Source organism: Amblyraja radiata, chromosome 26 (genome assembly GCF_010909765.2).
Source record: "Amblyraja radiata isolate CabotCenter1 chromosome 26, sAmbRad1.1.pri, whole genome shotgun sequence".
Classification (NCBI taxonomy): Eukaryota; Metazoa; Chordata; class Chondrichthyes; order Rajiformes; family Rajidae; genus Amblyraja; species Amblyraja radiata.
Window position 1 is genome coordinate 18,736,055 of NC_045981.1, and position 15,535 is coordinate 18,751,589.

At 44.7% G+C, this 15,535-nt stretch overlaps 1 protein-coding gene across 8 annotated transcripts in view; it reads right to left on the reverse strand.

The window, feature by feature from the left end:
• bahcc1 (BAH domain and coiled-coil containing 1) overlaps positions 1–15,535 on the reverse strand; it is a 275,446-nt gene that overhangs the window by 129,026 nt on the left and 130,885 nt on the right. For 7 of the 8 annotated variants that reach the window (XM_033044370.1, XM_033044369.1, XM_033044373.1 and 4 more), the window contains 4 exons: positions 7,288–9,087; positions 4,555–4,669; positions 2,599–2,652; positions 1,733–1,941 (listed from right to left, as the gene is read on the reverse strand). In XM_033044370.1, coding sequence (XP_032900261.1) covers positions 1,733–1,941; positions 2,599–2,652; positions 4,555–4,669; positions 7,288–9,087 — 2,178 coding nt within the window. The remainder of the gene's footprint in view (positions 1–1,732; positions 1,942–2,598; positions 2,653–4,554; positions 4,670–7,287; positions 9,088–15,535) is intronic. The other variant, XM_033044374.1, reaches the window with a different exon arrangement.

The window sequence follows — 15,535 nt, forward strand, 5'->3', positions numbered from 1 at the left end:
ACCAAATAAACTTCCTGGTTTCCTTCACATTTATGCATTTCAAATGTAACTCCAGACTTTCGCTTGACAAAGGACGCCTTTCATTTTGTGATTAAATGATGAATAATGCATCATTCACTTTCAAAATGCTGAGTTTTATATTCGTTCCATCCTGACTCGAATTCTCCTGAAAAGTTGCTCATCTCCTCTGCAGCTGCATCAGAGGTCTGATATCGTTTTGGCCCACTGTAGCCGTTCCCTTGTGACTGGCTCGTTTCATGCATTTTATATTCTGCTCTCTGGAACATACTTGTGTGGTGATTCTCCCTTCGAGCTGCAGCGAGACACCCCCACGTTTAGAGAAGAATACAATGGATTGTGCGTTCAATTTGTAAACTTCTTCTGTCAATACATAGATGGAATTATAGGACAGACTTAAGCTGATGTATATCCCAACCAAATAGGATTACATTCAAACATCGACAATGCAGATTAATATTTCCCATTTTGGCAATCCTCGCTGAGTATGAACCATCTCTGCGACGTCTTTATATTTTTGAGCAGTGAAGTTCTGAAACCAATTTATGACCATTTTTCCTTCCTTTCAGATGTTTCTTCAATACAATTTCTTGTTACAAGTCAGAAGTAGTAAAATGTGAATCTTGCTATTTTGCTTAAGGGCCAAGGAAAGAGAAAGTAAATGGGATGTAGCGGCTAATTTACTACCGGTGAGAACAGAGTAATGGTCCCCGTTCCCATGGGAGTCAGGAATCAGGGGGTGCAGAACAAAGATGACTGGCAAAATAATCCAAAGCGATGTGAAGAAATCTTTACATTTTACGATGTTAGGACAAGGTTTTTCTCCTTCCCCTCCTACTCAGTTGTACCATTTACAATGGACACATAAATATTTCACATGCCCAACTTTACCAATTTGCAACTCTTTATCCTTGTGGCTCACACTTGTCCCTTTATTTCTGGCCTTTGCCCAACAATCTGCCTATCTAATAACCCCCTCATCTTTGTTGACCTATTACTGGCCATGCTCTGTCCAGCCCCAGCTCTTCCCCAACTTTCTTTCCCGCCCTAACACAATCAGTTTGAAGAAGGGCTCTGAACCGAAACGTCGCTAATCCATGTTCTCCAGAGATGTTGGCTGATTCGCTGAGTTACTCCAGCATTTTGTGCCTATCTTTGAAGAAATCTTTATTGGACAATAACTACATGAGATCACGAATGAACTTTGGACATTGGAGGTAGAACGTAGAAACAGGCCCTTCAGCCCATCGAGTCCGCGCTGACCAGCGACCACCCCATACATTAACACTATCCTACACACTAAGGAGATTTGTTTTGTCTGCAACTTACCAATGTCAATGAACCTACAAGCCTGTGCTTCTGTGGAATGCGAGAGGAAACCGGAGATCCAGGAAAAACCCCACAGGGAGAATATACATACTCGTTACAGACAGCACCCGTAGTCAGGATCGAACACGGGTCTGTGGCGCTGTGATGCAGCAACTACCCCTGCGCCACTGTGCCGCCCATTTCTGCACGTCTGAAGAAAGGTCTCGACCCGAAACATCACCCATTCCGTTTTCTCCAGAGATGCTGCCTGTCCCGCTGAGCTACTCTAGCTTTTAGTGTCTACAGTATCTTGCAGTGTGCTGCGACATCTCTGTGATGCCGTGAAAACCTGGAACCCATACGTTTGTACGCTGCGATACAATGAATGAGAGATGGTGAGACTCACCGTATGAATGGCCACCCATCCACATGGAAGGACTGCCCGTCCTTGGCAGCCAATGTGGAGGTGTAAGGTGAGCATGAGCACTGGGATCAGTCGCCAGCTGATTTGCTTGCAGAGATGGCCCTCCTGTGACCATCAGGTTCGGATTCAGTTCACCAGGACAACCATTGGATTGGCGGAGTCGTGCAAGCTCCACAAGGTCTTTGTTTTCCCTGAATTCAACAGAAAAGATTTGAATTCATTATTAACAATCACAAAACCTTTGTCACAGTTTTGTACCTTCTCCCCATGGGCTGCAGTGGATTAAGGAGGAAGCTCGAACAGTGAATAGGCAATCACTTTGGGGCAGCACGGTGGCGCAGCGGTAGGATTGCTGCCTTACAGCGCCAGAGACCCGGGTTCAATCCTGACCACGGGTGCTGTCTATACGGAGTTTGTACGTTCTCTCTGTGACCGCGTGGGTTTCCTCCGGGTGCTCCGGTTTCCTCCCACACTCCAAAGATGTACAGTTTTGTAGGTTAGTTGGCTTTGGCAAAATTATCCTGAGTGTGTAGGATAGTGTCAATGTTTGGGGTGATTGCTGGTCAGCACGGACTTGGTGGGCTGAAGGGTCTGTTTCCGCTCTGTAAACCTAAAGACTAAAATCTAAGGCTAATACATAATGAGTTTGACATAATCTCATAAATCAACCAAGAATAACTTCTCGGCATGACTTTATTGCTTTATAAACAGAAAAATTGGTGTTGGTAACACTGATTGTTAAAACACCCCAGAGTCCAGTCTGGCTTCTTGGGTGCATTGACAATGTATGCAGCAGCCAAATGCAATATTCGTGCAGACATTAGGATGGGTTCAATAGCAAACATTACCCTTGGAATGTTTGAACTGGAAGAATCGGCAGTCCCCGTCTAGAAGTGGCCATGCTGTAAGAAGAGGGAGAAGAGGGAGGAGAAGAAGGGTTCAAAGCATAATGTTACATCTGCCTAATGTGCAGTTCCTTCACCTAAACCTCAGCAATAACAATTACGCAAGGGGAGATGTCAGCGAAATTTGCTCCCTGTTGCAAACACAATGGGTGCATTAACAGAACTTTACAGCTGTATTGTCAATAGATGGCAAACCAGTGGTGATCGTAACTTCTAACTCTTGTGTTGCTGTTGCCTTCCATTCTGGATCTGGAGAGAGATGCAACATCTCATGGCTGTCGTACACTATTGCATGCAGAAAGTCACCAAGGTTCTGTGTTAGCAGAGACCGAGTACAGTTCATGCTATCCTGCTGCAAAGTAGCAAACAGGGAGAGCTTGCTGGGATTACCAGTCTGGGACAAATGACAATAAAACACTCTTGACTTGACTTGACTCTTGACAGTTGCCCTGTGGTGCAGGGAGACATTTGACAACATACCCATCCCTTCATGGGCATTGAGGCAACTCTACACTGCGGGGGAACAGGTACAACAATGTGAAAACATAACCTTCCACATTCAGAGACAGTTTCTTCCCAGCCGTTATCTGGCAACTGAACCATCCTATCACAAACTAGAGAGCGGTCCTGACCTACCATCTACCTCATTAAAGACCCTCGGGCTATCTTTAATTAGACTTTACTGGACTTTATATTGCACTAAACATTATTCCCTTTTCTCCTGTATCTGTACACTGCGGACGGCTTGATTTTAATCATATATAGTCTTGCCGCTGACTGGAGAGCCTGCAACGCAAAAGCTCTTCACTCTACCTCGGCAGACATGACAATAATCAAGATGAGGACAGTGGGCATATCAAGACACGGACTGGTCAACATCTCAATCATGAGGCCTCAGCACGTGTCATCAGACATTTGGGGAGAAGTTGATGACGGCACTGAGCAGTTTCAGCTGGAGGAAGAAGGCGAAAAGTCCAGACAATACCCACTCGATCCAGATGCACCCAAACGCAATACCAATAACCAGAGCCTTAATCCCCGTCATCTACAGAAGCTACAGACGTGGAGGCAAAATGACACTAATCTCTCCAGAGATGCTGCCTGGCCCGCCAAGTTACTTCAGCATTTTACGTCTACCTTCAGGGCAAAATGATAATTTAGTTTAGTTTATTGTCACATGTCTCGAAGTACAGTGAAAAGCCTTTGTTGCGTGTTAACCAGTCAGCAAATTGACAATACATGGTACAATCGAGCCATCTGCAGTGTACAGATACTAAGATGAAGGGAATGACGTTTAGCGAAGATAAAGTCCAGTGTAACGGGGATCGCTGGGCGGCGCAGTCTCAGGGGCCAAAGGGCCTGTTTCTGCGATGTATCTCAAAATTAAATGAAACTAAACTCAAGTCCAATTAGATAGTCTGAGCGTCTCCAGTGATGTAGATAGTAGCTCAGTTACACTACTCTCTAGTTGTTGATAAGATGATTCAGTTGAGAAGAGGGAGTGAGACTGGACTTTGAGTATGATTATCCTTGAGAGTGGCATGTAAGAGGCTTTTAGATTGGCACATGGCTTTGCACGGATTGAGGGGTGTTTGGATCACGTATAGGCAGATGAGATTAGTTTACTTTGGCATCATGTTGGGCACAGACTTTGTGGGCCTGTTCCTGTGCCGGACAGTTCTATGTTCTCTGTTTTTAAACTTGAAGTTGGCCATATTAGATGCTTGACATTAGATGCTTGAACAAAGAATGAAACAAAGTGGAATTGAGAGTGTCCAAGCATATGAACTGTTCCTCAAATCACAACCAGTTCTGATTTGGATCCAGCTTGGGGCATGGGTAATTATAAAATGATCTAGCTGCTTATTTTATGCTGTAGTGATCCAACAAAACGCTTACCGGAGTAAGTGGTCCCTTTCCCTATCCAGTCGCGCAAGGCTCATCCTCTCCTCACGGTAATGATTGTTTTCTTCCTCCATCTCTAAGTCGATGACATAGGCAGATCGCGATGACCCTTCAAACAACAAGATATTACTTGCAGCTTACCGCCAACCATGCAGAACTCAAGCCAAAAAGTACACAGTGCTGGAGTAACTCAACAAGTCAGGCAGCATCTCTGGAGAACATGGATAGGTGATGTTTTGAGAAATGGGTCCCAATTTGAAATATCACCTATCCGTGTTCTCCAGAGGTGCTGCCGGACCTGCTGAGTTACTGCAGCACTTTGTGTCCTTTTTGTGTATTAACCAGCATCCACAGTTCCTAGTTCCTCAAAGCAAGTTTATCGCAGGGGTACAGTCCAATACGAATCCTTGTCGAGAGAATACATGCCAGGATCGAGGGTTGTAACTGCGCAAAAGGGGGAGTTTATAAAATGGTTCCACACTCCGACACATAGGTCAAATACTGAAATAGCGTAGAGGATGAAGAAGATGGAGGGAGTAAACTTTCCAACACTGTGATTCTTTGCAGATTTTGTGAGGTGCGTATTACGAGTCAGACATCTGTTCAAAATGTAATAGAAACTGAAAACTAATCGTGAGCTGATAGTCATGCTGAATGACAAACATATGTGGAGGTTGCGCTTAATTTCAATTTGCAGTGTTTGAAAAGCGTCTTGACTATTTCCATCCGGATGTTCCAAGCCCTTTGCTAAGTGATAAAGTGGGTGACATTTACAAAGGTGTCCACCACTTTCCTTCTGGTGTGATTTTGGACACCTTAGGGTCAGCTTTGGCCACATTCACAACAAAGCACTCCTCTGTCCTGAAAGTGAGACAGTCATGGTTAAGGCCATGAGTCGACTGTTGATGTTATTGTGGGACGAGAGGCGAGACTCAGCTTGGCGGAGCTGGACTATGTCAAATGTTCCGAACTGCTGGTGAAATTCTTCAGTTGAATAAACTAGGTTGGATGAAATTGAAACAATCAAAGCAAGGACATCTGAATCACAGCCTATAAACTGCCCTCAAATGTGTAACTCCTCTGGGAATTAAACCCTGTTCGACAACTTCATTCTGGAATAAAACAGCCCTTTGAAAGGTTCCTTGTGTTTTGTTCACTTCATGGAGTCATAGAGTTATAGAATCTTACAACGTGGAATCGGGCCCTTCAGCCCAACTTGCCCACACCGACCATCTACGCTAGTCCCATCTGCCTGCGTTTTGCCCATATCCCTCTAAACCTGTCCGATCCATATACCTGTCTAAATGTTTCTTAAACGTTGCGATAGTACCTGCCTCAACTACCACCTCCGGCAGCTCGTTCCATACACCCTCTGCACTTTGTGTGAAAACTTTACCTCTCAGATTCCTAAAAAACCTAGTCAAAAAAAGCAATGGTTTTTTATTCATTCCTTTTTTTTCTCATTCCTTTCATTTCATTTTTTTCCATTCATGTCACAGGATGTGGACATCGTTGGGCAGCCAACAGTACCAGCATTTATTGCTTATCCTTACTTGCTCTCTACACATTATCAATGTCATGGATCCAATAGGGAAATGACTGACTGGGAAAGGATGATAGAGAAGTCTACAACATTATGAGAGGCACAGAGAGGTGGATGATATTTTCCCCCAGAGTGGAAATGTTAAGTACTAGAGGGTATAGATTTAAGGCGAGGGGGGGAAGGTTAATGAGGATTTCCCTGACGTTTTTTTTTACACAGATAGAGTTTGTTTACTCCAGGAATGTGTCTGTGTTATCGGTTGGATTCCAGCATGCTGCCAGAGGAGGTGGTAGAAACAGACATGATAGTAATGTTCGCAAGGCTTTTAGACAGATGTGTGAACAGGCAAGGAGTAGAGGGATATGGATCAAGTGCAGCCAGATGGGATTAGTTTAGACTGGCATCACTGTCTGTACGGACTTACCTGGTCACAGGAACTGTACCTGTGCTCTCCTGGTCTATAGACAGACACTAAAAGCTGGAGTAACTCAGCTGGACAGGCAGCATCTCTGGAGAGAAGGAAAGGGTCTCAACGTTTCGGGTTGAGACCCTTCTTCAGACTTCGACCCGAAACATCACCCATTCCTTCTATCCAGAGATGCAATCTGTCCCGCTGAGTTACTCCAGCTTCTTGTGTCTATCTTCGGTTTAAACCCGCATCTGCAGTTCCTTCCTGCCCATCACTCCTGCTCTATGTTCTTTTGCCAGAATTCCTCCCCCGAAGGACATCGGTGAACCAGATGTAATCTGACAAGAATCCCATGCCTCTATGGCCTCCATGACTAAACCATCTTTATATCCACGATTTATTTAACTACTTGAATTAAAATTCTGCAGCTGCCAGGCTGGGATTGAAACCCTTGGGTTCAAGGCCGTGGATCCAAGTCCAGTTATACTTGGACAGGTACGAGGATAGGAAATGTTTGCAGGGAAATGGGCCGACCATGGGCAAATGGGAGTAGATGAGATGGGGCATCCTGGACGGCATGGGCGTGTTGGGCCGAAGGGCCTGTTTCCCCGCTGCATGCCTTATGACTATGAAACTGACCAATAGTTCCAATCAAAAGTGCTACTGGCAATAATGGCCATGTTATGAAAAACAGATTAAATGGGTGTGAAAATTTTAAAAACGATGAATGGAAACGCTGTTTATCTACTTATTTGGGTCTTATTTATTGCCTCACCTTTTACTCCAGGAAGGTGTCTGTGTTGTCGGATGGATTCAGCACCACAAGGCACCTCGTGTTTGTTCTGGTTCTCCTTCTGCCTCGCCACTGCCACCGCAATGCCAACCGGAGGCTGCCGCACCTCCCCATCGCCCTGAGATGACTCGTTTTCCCTTCCTTTGGTACAGTCTAGACGCTCCAAATCCAGGCTCGACTTCCCGCCTTGCAGCTTGATCTCCTGGTGGACACAGCTGGCCCTGATGTTCCCCAGACCCCCGAACGGGGTCTTCTGCCCCACGATCAAGGCCTGCGTGCCTGGGGGAAAGGAGCTGCTGTACTTCAGCAGGCTCTTCATGGCGGAGACTTCGTCCGTCTGAGCCAGCATGTCTTGGTTCAGCACCGATCCTTGCGACAACATTGCTGCCTGCTGTAAACTTGAACTGAAGGGATCAAGGTAGGAACTCTTCCGGTCTTCGCCCATCGGAATCTGGGCACCCTGCCAGGGCGGTATGTGGGATCCATTGTAGCTCATACAACTGAGCTCCGGGGGTCTTCTCTTCATCTCCGAACCACTCCCTATGTGCTCCACCTCGGGAAGCTTGTGGTGTTGGTGCCGTATCCTGGCCACTTTCTGCCCCTGCGAGTCTTTAGGAGCTTTCTCCTGCGTGTCATTACCCTGCTCCCGCTCCAGCATGTATCCGGAGTGGGTCAGTTTGGCGCAGCAAGTGTCCAGCTCCCTGGAACAGAAACAATCCTGAGTCTGCGGCATGACGTAAGTGCTACCTTTCCCTGAGGGGCCCTTGGCTGCCTGAGGCGTGAAGGGAATCACCATCTGTGCACCAGTGCTGGTGCCACACTGCTGCTTGCTTTTAATGGCAGAGTTGTGCGGCCATTCCATTCCTTTCCCGTCGAGCTTCAGATGCGCGTGCGAGTTAGGGGCAGTGCCAACGTCAGGCCTCTCTGCGTTCTTCTCGTGCCCCTTCTCCTTCCCTAGACTTCTGTTGATCTTGCAGTTCTCTCCGGTGACTTGAAAAGGTCTACTTTTGTCACCAAAATGTCCCACCGAAGGCACGTAGGTAGGCCCGGTGACCTTGAGCTCCCTGCCAGCTTTGTCTTGAGTCGGGTAAAAAAGGTCGAGGTTGGAATGAACCTGCAAACAGGGGAATGTTCCGGAGCCTGTGCTAGATGGCGGAGGAATGTTGGACAGTGAAGAAGGAACAGAGTATGCGACAGAATGGTGCGGAGTTTGCCAACTGTCCGAGCACTCGATATGCATTGGACCAGAGGGAACATTTTCTCTGAAGTCCCTCTCAAACCTTAAGCTCTCTTTGGTACACCTGCTTGGGGTATGGATGTCCATTTGCCTTGGTAAAATCCCACCAATATTAGTGCAGCTTGCTAATAAAGTCTTACTGGAATCTCCATTCATAACTTTGGAGTTTGTTAAACAGTTATTGAATTGTTTACTTCTGTTTTCGCACATACTGTTATGCATGTGTGCGAGGTCTTCCTTGCATCTAATGTCTGGCATCAGAGGGTGCACTATCTTGTGTCCATCTTTTCCGTCTTCTTCCGAGTGTCTCTCCTTGTGAGTCCTTTGACTGCTCATTGAACTGCCTTCGTTTTTGCTCATCCGCTCCTTGCCCGCCTCCTTGGCAGCCAGCAGTCTGTCGGCATCCTTGGTGGCTTTGTGAGAGTGGCTCATCTCTCGGTCTCGGCTGCACGAGCCGAGCGGGGCCGCGCGGGAAATGGAAGGGAAGCTGTGATTGGTGGAGAGCAGGGTTGGCTGTCCTGGCAGATTCCTCAGATAGAAACCATCTGCAAGTTGAAGAAATCTCGTTACATTTTGTAACCATCAATGACGGGGTGTCTGAAAACCTTCTTTTTCACCACACGTTTCCCCGGGCAACTCAAACCTCAGATTATTAGATCATTAATGCAATTTTATGATGAATAGTTCCTTTACTTTTATATACACACACAAATATATATATACACATATATATATATATATACACACACACACACACACCACTTCCATATAAATAAATATGTGTGTGTGTGTGTGTGTGGGGGGGGTGTATATATATGGGCACACGTACATATATAAATATATATTTTAGATATATATATACACACACACATACGTGTATTATACACGCATACATACATATAAATAAACAGTATGTGTTCTATATAAATGCATTTATATAAAGTAAATAAACATATAAATAAATCAAGGAAAGAAGAGGTGGTCGTCATAAGAGTATACAAAATAGGTGTGAAACAGTATATATATATATCGATATATATGATATATATATGTGATATATATTATATATATATATGTATATTTGATATATATATTATATACACGTAATATATATATATATATAATATCATATATACGTATATTATATATATATCATATATATATACTGCTTCACACCTATTTTGTATATATATATATATATATTATTTTTTTTTGTACACAGAAATTTATTTTGTCCACTATTATCACTACCTTCTTTCCTCGATGGCACCAACGTTTAGACTAATAGACTATACAAGAAAAGTTTAAGAGGCATTTTAACAAACACATAAATGGACAGGGAATGAATGAATGTAGACCATGTGTAGGCTGATGTGCAGTTTAACTTGATGTTCTTCTGTGCTGCGTGCCTGTTCCTGTGCTGCACTGTTCTATGCTCTAAGAACATTTGCCTAGATAACCATTCAAATGGGTGATATTCTAGAGTGAGCCCTTTTAGTTTAGATTCATTTAGTTTTGTGATACAGCATGGAAAACTTCGACCCATCGAGTCCATGCCAATCATCGATCATCCGTTCACACCAGTTCTGTGTAATCCCACTTTCTCAATTTCCCTACACACTAGGCGCAATTTACAGAGGCCAATTAACCTACAAACCCGCATGTCTTTGGGATGAGGGAGGAAACTGGAGCACCTGGAGGAAACCCATGCAGTCACAGGGAAAACGTGCAAACTCCGCACAGACAGCACTGGAAGTCAGGATCTGAGTCCCTGGCACTGTGAGGCAGTGTCTCTGCCAGCCGCGCCACTGTGCTGTCCACTTTCTGAAATACAAATGCAGAATATTTGGCAGTTCAGAATTGATTTCCAAATGCAAACCAGTGGAAACTGTTCTGATCTATCGGGACACTGTGCTGAAAATGAATGTCCATGGTGCCTATAATCATCTACTCATTATAATTTGGCACCACACCTGCTTTTTCCCATTACATGCTCATGATAACCACAGGTCTGTGTTTGAAGAACATCAGCCCTTAAAATCGACTGTTTGATCACAGCCAACATCACACACATTCCTAATCCTGTTAATATCAAGTCTAGCTCCAACTTCCACAAGATTGGCATGGGGATCTAGCACCCAACTGAGATCAGATAAAGCAGCGTTGACTGGGATTTGGACTTGGGATTTTTCAAGGGAACAAATTGTTGTCTAATGGAAAAGCCCCTCCATAAAATTCTCATCCTGACTTTCAAAAGTCTCCATGAAGTTGGGTGGCATGATGGGACAGCAGTAGAGTGGCTGCCATAGAGAGCTTGTATGATCCCGACTACGGGTGCTGTCTGTACAGTTTGTACATTCTCCCTGTGACCGTGTGGGTTTTCTCCGGGATCTTTGGTTTCCTCCCACACTCCAAAGACATACGGGTTTGTAGGTTAATTGGCTTGATGCATGTGTAAAATTGCCCTCAGTGTGTGTAGGATGGTATTAATGTGTGGGGATCACTGGTCGGTGTGGACTCGGTGGGCCAAAGCACCTGTTTCCATGCTATATCTCTAAACTAAACTAAGTTGTCATCTTTATTGATGCAGCGTCCTGCAGTCCTTACACCCTCAAACATCTCTCCAGTTCTCCGATTCTTGTGTGCTGGTGCACATTCTGGATGTCTACTGATGTCTACAGCCAGCCATTTCCATTCATATATGGTCGACTTGCTGCCTTAGAGTGCCAGAGACCCGGGTTCAATCCCAATACTGGTGCTTGTCTGTATGGAGCTTTTACGTTCTCCCCATGACCCGTGCGAGTCTTCTCCAGGATCTCCGGCTTCCTCCCACACTCCAAAGATGTACAGGTTTTGTAGGTTAACTGGCTTGGTATAATTGTAAATTGTCCCTAGTGTGTGTAGAATAGTTTATGTGTGCGGGGGTTGCTTGTCGGCGCGGACTCGGTGGGCCGAAGGGCCTGTTTCCGTGCTGTATCTTTCAACTAAAAAAAATATGCTGACTTTGTGTCTATCTTCAGAATATACCAGCATCTGCAGTTCCTTTCTACACCTATAAGTTCCCTTTTAATTCATTTTGCCATTAATCTACACTAATTGACAGTAGCCAGTCACCCTAACCAGCAGTGTGTCTTGGAGAAGTGGGAGACCACCAACGTTCCCATAGGGAATGTGCATGGATGGCACTGATGGTCAGATTTGAACCTGGGTCCCTCGAGCCATAAAACATAAGTATTACCTGCTATCCCATTGGACTACCCAACAGGTCCATTTCTGCTCTTTGTCAAATTTTCTTTGATTATGCTCCAGCAGATGCAAGTTGAGGCAGTTATCATGCTTATGGTGCTGAACAATCACAAGTTGTGAAAGAATAGTGGCTTAGATTAATTCAACCACCATAATAACGGGGCACAAAGACCTTTGTGGAGCAGACTTTATGAAAATGCCTTTTATCTTTTGCTGCGTTTATTCTTCTAGTGCTTAAGGGGAGAAGATTGATTTGAATATTTATATGTAAACTGGATCCAATGGACGATATCCTGGACCACAAGAACACTTAACTCGCCCACAAAACAAGTCTGTTTAACGTCAGTGGCCAGAACAGATCTGTCTCGCTAAACCAAGGACACAACATGTACCGTCAGGTCAAAGGAGAATCAGCCTTGTCTCTATGCGGTAGGAGGGAACTGCAGATGCTGGTTTAAATCGAAGATAGACACAAAATGCTGGAGTAACTCTGGAACATGCTGGAATAACATCTTATTCAGCATCTCTGGAGAATAGGAATGGGTGACGTTTTGGGTCGAGACCCTTCTTCAGTCTGAAGAAGGACGTCACCCATTCCTCCATGTGGTAGGACAGCCAGTTTACTTGTCTTCGCTATTAACATGATTTTTTGATACTGTGAAGTAATGATCTCTGCTTTTCTGCTTACCCCATAAGGAGTGAGGGGAGATTTGTTTAGAGGTTTAGCTTAGTTTAATTTTAGTTTAGTTTTGAGATACAGTGCGAAAACAGGCCCTTCGGCCCACCGAATCTGCGCTGACCAGCTATCACCCCGTACACTAACATTAATGTACACACACTAGGGACAATTTACAATCTTACCGAGCCTATTAGCTTATAAACCTGTACGTCTTTGGTGTGTGGGAGGAAACCGGGGCACCTGGAGAAAACTCGCGCAGGTCACAGGGAGAAAGTACAGACAGCACCCGTAGTCAGGATTAAACGTGGGTCTCTGGCGGTGTAAGGCAGCAACTCTACTGCTGAGCCACCAATGTACAATGTACAAATGTGCACTGAGGGAACCATTGTTATTTGCGCCGTCTACAACCAGTGGGCTACGGCTGTTGACAAAGCATCCGTGAGATGGGAATTTTGTTTTTAGGCAGTGTGCCCTTTTGATCTGTGCATCACCGCCTGTTGTGGGAGAAGCAAATGCAGGAGGATCTTTGATGAGGGAATTAGGCAAATAGTCAGGTGAGGCTTTGGAACTGACTCCCAAAAGACTGGTGCAGGCACGATGGTCTGAAATGCTTCTTTCTCTCTCCATTATTCCAAGGCTTCATTATTCTACTCACATGGCCATTTGAGAACAAGCACGAGTTCGTGGATCAACGTGTTAGTGCTTTTATTTACTGTATTGCCATTTTGTCTTTTTAAAAAGACCTACTTCCTGACTTTTCTAGCTCCATCTGCCTCCTCTCCCCTTTCACTCTTTGCAGTCCATTTCTCTCCCCCAACCCCCTCCCTCCACTTCACTCTTTCTTCTGCTCTGCATTTGTGCCTCTCTTTGTTCTGCCCCATTCCTTGTCTAGAAATGGACAATACTCACAATGAATAATTCTGTTCTGCTGTGTGTGTGTGTGTGCGCGCGCAGAGTCCTCTTTACGTTATTCATTCCTCGTAGTCTCGTGGAGAGGGTCTGGCATTTCAGTGCCATGGCCTGGGTTCAATTCTGATCAGGGACTCCATTCATTTAGCCTCCCCTAATGGCTCGGTAGGTATAGTCTATTGTTAAACCGGAGTCACTTTATTTGAATAATGTGTTCATTTGAATTTTATTTGAACAAAAAGCCCTCAGTGCCGGTTCATTTACATGGCCTCAATTGAATAACAAGAACATTCAATATTTCTTAATGCAAATACGAAATTTGAATTAACAATCTAACATTAGCTGCTGCATCTTCTGGGTGACAACCACACGGACCCAGTTCCAATTCAGATAGACACAAAGGACTGGAGTAACAGCGGGTCAGGCAACAACTCTGGAGAACACTCTCTTGGGAGCATGTGCGACAGAGTAACTGAGAGTAGTCTAGTTTAGTTTAGTTTATTGTCACGTGTACCAAGGTATAGTGAAAAGCTTTTGTTGTTGTGTGCTAACCAGTCAGTGGAAAGACAATACATGAGTAGGGGATAGTATCTGTGAAAGAAGCAGGGTGGAAAGAGGAGCAGCCCAGATAACTGCAGAAGCTGATGGGTCTTTAGCAGACATCAGTTCATAGTCTGGCCTCTGTGATGGAAACAGGAGAGAGGTGTCAGAGATAGTCCAAGTGAATTGGAGGGCAGGGTGGAAGTTAGTGGTAAAGTTAATGAAATCAACAAATTCTGATCGGGTGCATGACGCAGCCCTGATGCAATATTCAATGTGGTGAAGAAAGAGTTGTGAGGAGATGCCAGTGTATTGTGGAACACGGACTGTTCGATGTAATCAACACAAAGGTAGACATAGCTGGGGCATATGCCAGTACCCATGAAAGTAGGAGAAAACCAAACAAAAAGTTGTTATGGTGAGGACAGGTTCCATCAGGTGGAGGAGAGCGTTAGTGGAGGGAAACTGATTGGTATCTCTTCAAGGAATATAGGACTCATTGAGTTACTCCAACACTTTGTGTCATTATTGGTTAACCAGCACCAGGAGTTCATTGTGTCTAAGGAAGGAACTTGCATCTGATCGATTTAAGAAAATCTAATTTTTGTGGGTTGCATTTGAAAAAAAGTTCAAATGTGTGATGACTAGGAAGAGTTCATTACATCACATTTCATGCCTATTCTGGAACAATATTTCAGTTGTAAACAAGCAGCCCTCATGTTGTAGAGTGGTTGTGCTCCCCGAAAACCATCCATATCGTGATTTTCCAAAACGCAAACCCCCATTTTTATATTCAATCAAAGGTTTCAAAGGTTTTTTATTGTCACGTACCAAGTAAGGTACAGTGATATGCGAATGACCATGCAGCCATACGGGGAAAAAACAGCAACAAGACACACGACTACACAAAAGTTAACATAAACATCCACCACAGCGGATTCCCCACGTTCCTCAATGTGATGGAAGGCAAAAAAGTCCAACCTTCTTCCTCTTTATTCCTCAGCGATCGGGGCAGTCGAGCCATCCGTCATAACGAAAGATATAGATGGTGATATAGAGAGATACTGTACATATCACTGCCAGGTTTGGTATCTCTCTGTATTACCATCTATATCTCTCGTTTCCCTTTCCCCTGACTCTCAGTCTGAAGACATGTCTCGACCCAAACCCATCACCTATTCCTTTTCTCCAGAGATGCTGCTTGACCCGCTGAGTTACTCCAGCATGTTGTGTCTATCCTCAGTTTAAACCAGCATCTGCAGTTCCTTCCTATGCATTCCTACGGTATGTTTTGCTCATTATGTTAAACCATTTTATTGACAGTGACAAAGTGAACGGCTGCTGTTATGAAACGGCTGAGGCAAACATTAAACTTGGACGAATGACAAGGCTCATGCAAAAGAAAGAGCAAATATTGTAAACTTTTAGTTTTAGTGTCTCTGTAAAATTTGGATCGGGCATCAGTGTGTCGTTTGGTTTGGGTGTCACGGCCGAGTCTCCCCTTTGAAAGTCTGAGAAACTGTGAACAGAGCAGCAGGACCACCTCGCTCTTCATCTGCAAGGCATCGCCCCTGATGCACAAGGCTCGTGGATTAGCAACTACCGCTGCACCACTGTAC